Source organism: Chelonus insularis, unplaced genomic scaffold (genome assembly GCF_013357705.1).
Source record: "Chelonus insularis isolate UGA/USDA-ARS -01 unplaced genomic scaffold, ASM1335770v1 contig_51_pilon, whole genome shotgun sequence".
NCBI lineage: Eukaryota > Metazoa > Arthropoda > Insecta > Hymenoptera > Braconidae > Chelonus > Chelonus insularis.
Genome location: NW_023276624.1, coordinates 100,195 through 103,501, shown reverse-complemented (window position 1 = coordinate 103,501; position 3,307 = coordinate 100,195). Strand labels below are relative to the sequence as shown.

General features: G+C 28.1%; 1 protein-coding gene across 1 annotated transcript; it reads left to right on the top strand.

Moving 5' to 3' along the window:
- The first annotated feature begins 12 nt into the window (after positions 1-12).
- On the top strand, positions 13-496 carry LOC118070135 (brefeldin A-inhibited guanine nucleotide-exchange protein 2-like). Its single transcript, XM_035088570.1, has 2 exons — positions 13-187; positions 265-496. The coding sequence occupies exons 1-2, from the start codon at positions 87-89 to the stop codon at positions 446-448; spliced, it is 285 nt and encodes a 94-aa protein (XP_034944461.1). The 5' UTR covers positions 13-86; the 3' UTR covers positions 449-496.
- Positions 497-3,307: the final 2,811 nt, after the last annotated feature.

Below are 3,307 nucleotides of genomic sequence, written 5' to 3'. Positions count from 1 at the left end.
AAGAAGGTTTTGGTCAGTCTATTTTACACTACGGTCAATTAGTATTTCATGCTTCTCCATATAGTCTTCAGGATGTATTTAGCTGTATGGTAACAGCTAAATTTATACATGTACTTCAAAAAGATGTATTTCGAGCTCTTTGTAAATTATCTATGAAACCTCTACCAGATGGAACATCTGATCCCAAGTAAGAATGCTTTTAGTCATTTAACTAAATAATGAAATTAACAAATTTATCTTTCATTTATCATTTTTATTTTTCAGATCACATGAATTAAGATCTAAAATATTATCGTTACAATTACTATTAGGCATTTTACAAAATGCTGGACCAATCTTACGATCAATTAAAATGTTTGTTATTACAATTAAACAATACTTGTGTGTTGCATTATCTAAAAATGGTGTATCATCTCTGAGAATGATCAGAGATTCAACTGGACAATAATACGAACAGTCGTAGCAGAAGAACTACTTTAGTAGAAATCTTTATAGTACACTGCAATTTTCTTTTCCTTGTTCAATAAAAAAAAATTATATAGTGTGGATAGTGGAATTAAAGTTACTCTTATCCCAGTTGTTCTATTCAAACTGCATGAATATAAGATCTAAATTTGTTTAACAGCCTGATTAATTTTGTTTTGATATCAATAATTATATTATAGACCTATACAATTCAATGTTTATTAAAATTCTGCTATTATACAATTTTTATATAAATTTTATTCGGTGTATGCATAAATGTTAACAAACGAACTTAATTCCAAGTCTGCGTATCCAAGCATGTAGTGTAAAATTAATAAATATGAATCTCTCATCGGAAGTATGCTGGCTTTGTAGTTAAACTAAATCTAGTTGATTCTATTGAAACTATTTTCGATTTTTTTTTGTAGAAACGAACTGCTATCAGATGATTCTGTTTTTTTTTTTGTATGAAAATGATACTCTGTAGTATTGAGTCTAATTCCGACTGAACTTCTCTATCATTTACTTTAGGAGGCATTGGGAAAATTTTTTAAGAATCCTTTTTTTTCACTAATGGTTTTACGAATATTTTAATTTTACATATTAATTAATTTTGGTCTGTATTCTTTGGTTTGATATTGATGTAAAATTTGAGTATACTTTAATTATTATGAATTTCAACCGAACGTGGTTCAATTATGCATTTGAATATAGCGGGAATTTCCCCCTCGGTAACTTAGCGACCTCAGCGCACTCTGCCCTCCAACGTTATTGTTTCACATTTCTGGTACAACTTTTATATAGAGAGTTTGGACTCTATGTCTACAGTCTTCATGGAATAAACAGTATTTTATGTATGTTTACTTTAAACTTACATGTATTTTACAGTGATAGAACAATAATTGCGCGAAATAATTTCTCTTAATGAATTTTACGAGTTGAAACAATTATTTATATTACTTTGTGTAACCCTAGAATATAAACTTATATTTTATTGGGTTATATAGTGTAAAACAAATATTGTTTCTATTCGTATAGTGTTTAGGTTAAGTAATAAAGAGGTTTTGTTTTGACGAAAAAATTTAATAAAAACACATTATCTTCGTTTGTATAATTGTTGGTCATGTGTATTAATTATTAAATTTTCGTCTAGACAGAATATTATCTTTATTACATTTTGTTTTTAGTAATTTATTTCAGTGAAGAGTTATATACTCATTGGTGTGAACAAACTTTTGTTAATAATTATAATTTACAAAGAATCATAGTCTGCTGTGCGATTGAATTCATTACTATTGATATATTTATTCTATTCTACTGTAAAATTTTATATTAAGTTATTATTGTTATCAATTCAAATATAATTAAGTTAATAAAAATTTGTATATTTGTAAGAAATAAAACTTTGAAATCAAAACTTTAATTGCTTTACCTTTTAATAACTATAATATATTTCTATAATTAAGACACGCAACAAAGATGTTAGATAAAAGATTGCAGAATATTATATTAAATAATAATTGGTTAGAAGATGATCATATTGATTATTTTGCTCAGTTATTACATCAACATTTTGGGTATGAATTTCGTGAATCATGGGCCCTACAGATATGTAATGGAATTGAACCAATACCTCAGCACAAAAATCATATTCAATTATTGCATAAAATGGATGTTTCTTTGCATGATACTGCTGCAATATCGATGCTTGGTGGTCATTGGGTTTGTAGCTATTATGATACAAAATCAATCTACATTTATGATTCATATAATTCGAAAGAAGTTCATCCTGATTTCCAAGCTTATTTAGCACGTTTATATCCTTTCTATTCATTTGATCAGATCCCGATTCAATTTCCGGATGTTCAACAACAGATGAATTCGTATGATTGTGGCGTGTTCGCTATCGCATTCGCAACTTCTCTAGCTCATGGAAAATTACCGCAGCATTTGAATTATGATGTAAAGTCTATGCGAAACCATCTGTTGAATATTTTAAATTCACGTACAATCCTTGAATTTCCAAGTTACAAAATTGAAAGTAATAGCAGTAATGTACTTTTAGTTGCTAATGTGAAATCAGAATATGTAAAAATTACTAATGAGATAAAACATACCAGTGCTACCGACAATTCATTTGAAAATAATAATAATGATTTCAAAACTGCATTAAAGATATCGTCCGCACATAATACTAAAAAAGAACTATCAGATCAAAATAAACAGATAAAATCATATAAAAAATCGTGTAAAAGAAACAATTCAGAAATATCTAAAGTTCCCTTGTTAGATGATGTTTCAAAGAAAATAATTACTGAAAATCAAAAACTAACAGATTTGCATATGCTTCATTTTGGTATGCTGATGAGATCTAATACTACTTTTCATCATCAAGACACGGTGTTGATCCAGTGCCCTGAAAAAATTGTACCAATAAAGTCATGGGAAAAACATATACAAATAATACACAGTCGTCAGAGTGATCATTGGATATGTTCTTACTATGATGCCCGTCATATTTACGTATATGATTCGTTAAACAATAAAACACTAGATAAAGATGAAGAACTTTATTTACGATCCTTATATCCACAATATTTTGAAGATAGAAAACATATTCATTTCTTAAAAGTGCAATATCAACCTAATGTGATTGACTGCGGAGTATTCGCAATTGCTTTTGCAACTTCAATTGTATTCCATCAGAAACCAGAAAATTTAATTTACTATCATCATTCAATGCGACAACATTTATTAGAGATGTTTGAATCACGAGTTATCACGCATTTCCCAGCAACAGATAAAAAACATAATGAATTACAAATATTATCTTTAGACAAGC

Excerpts from the sequence above, each read along its gene's own strand:
- LOC118070135 (XM_035088570.1), top strand. The coding sequence starts at position 87 with ATGGTAACAGCTAAATTTATACATGTACTTCAAAAAGATGTATTTCGA. Across the intron at positions 188-264 it reads GATGGAACATCTGATCCCAA|ATCACATGAATTAAGATCTA; the intron begins GTAAGAATGCTT and ends TTTATTTTTCAG.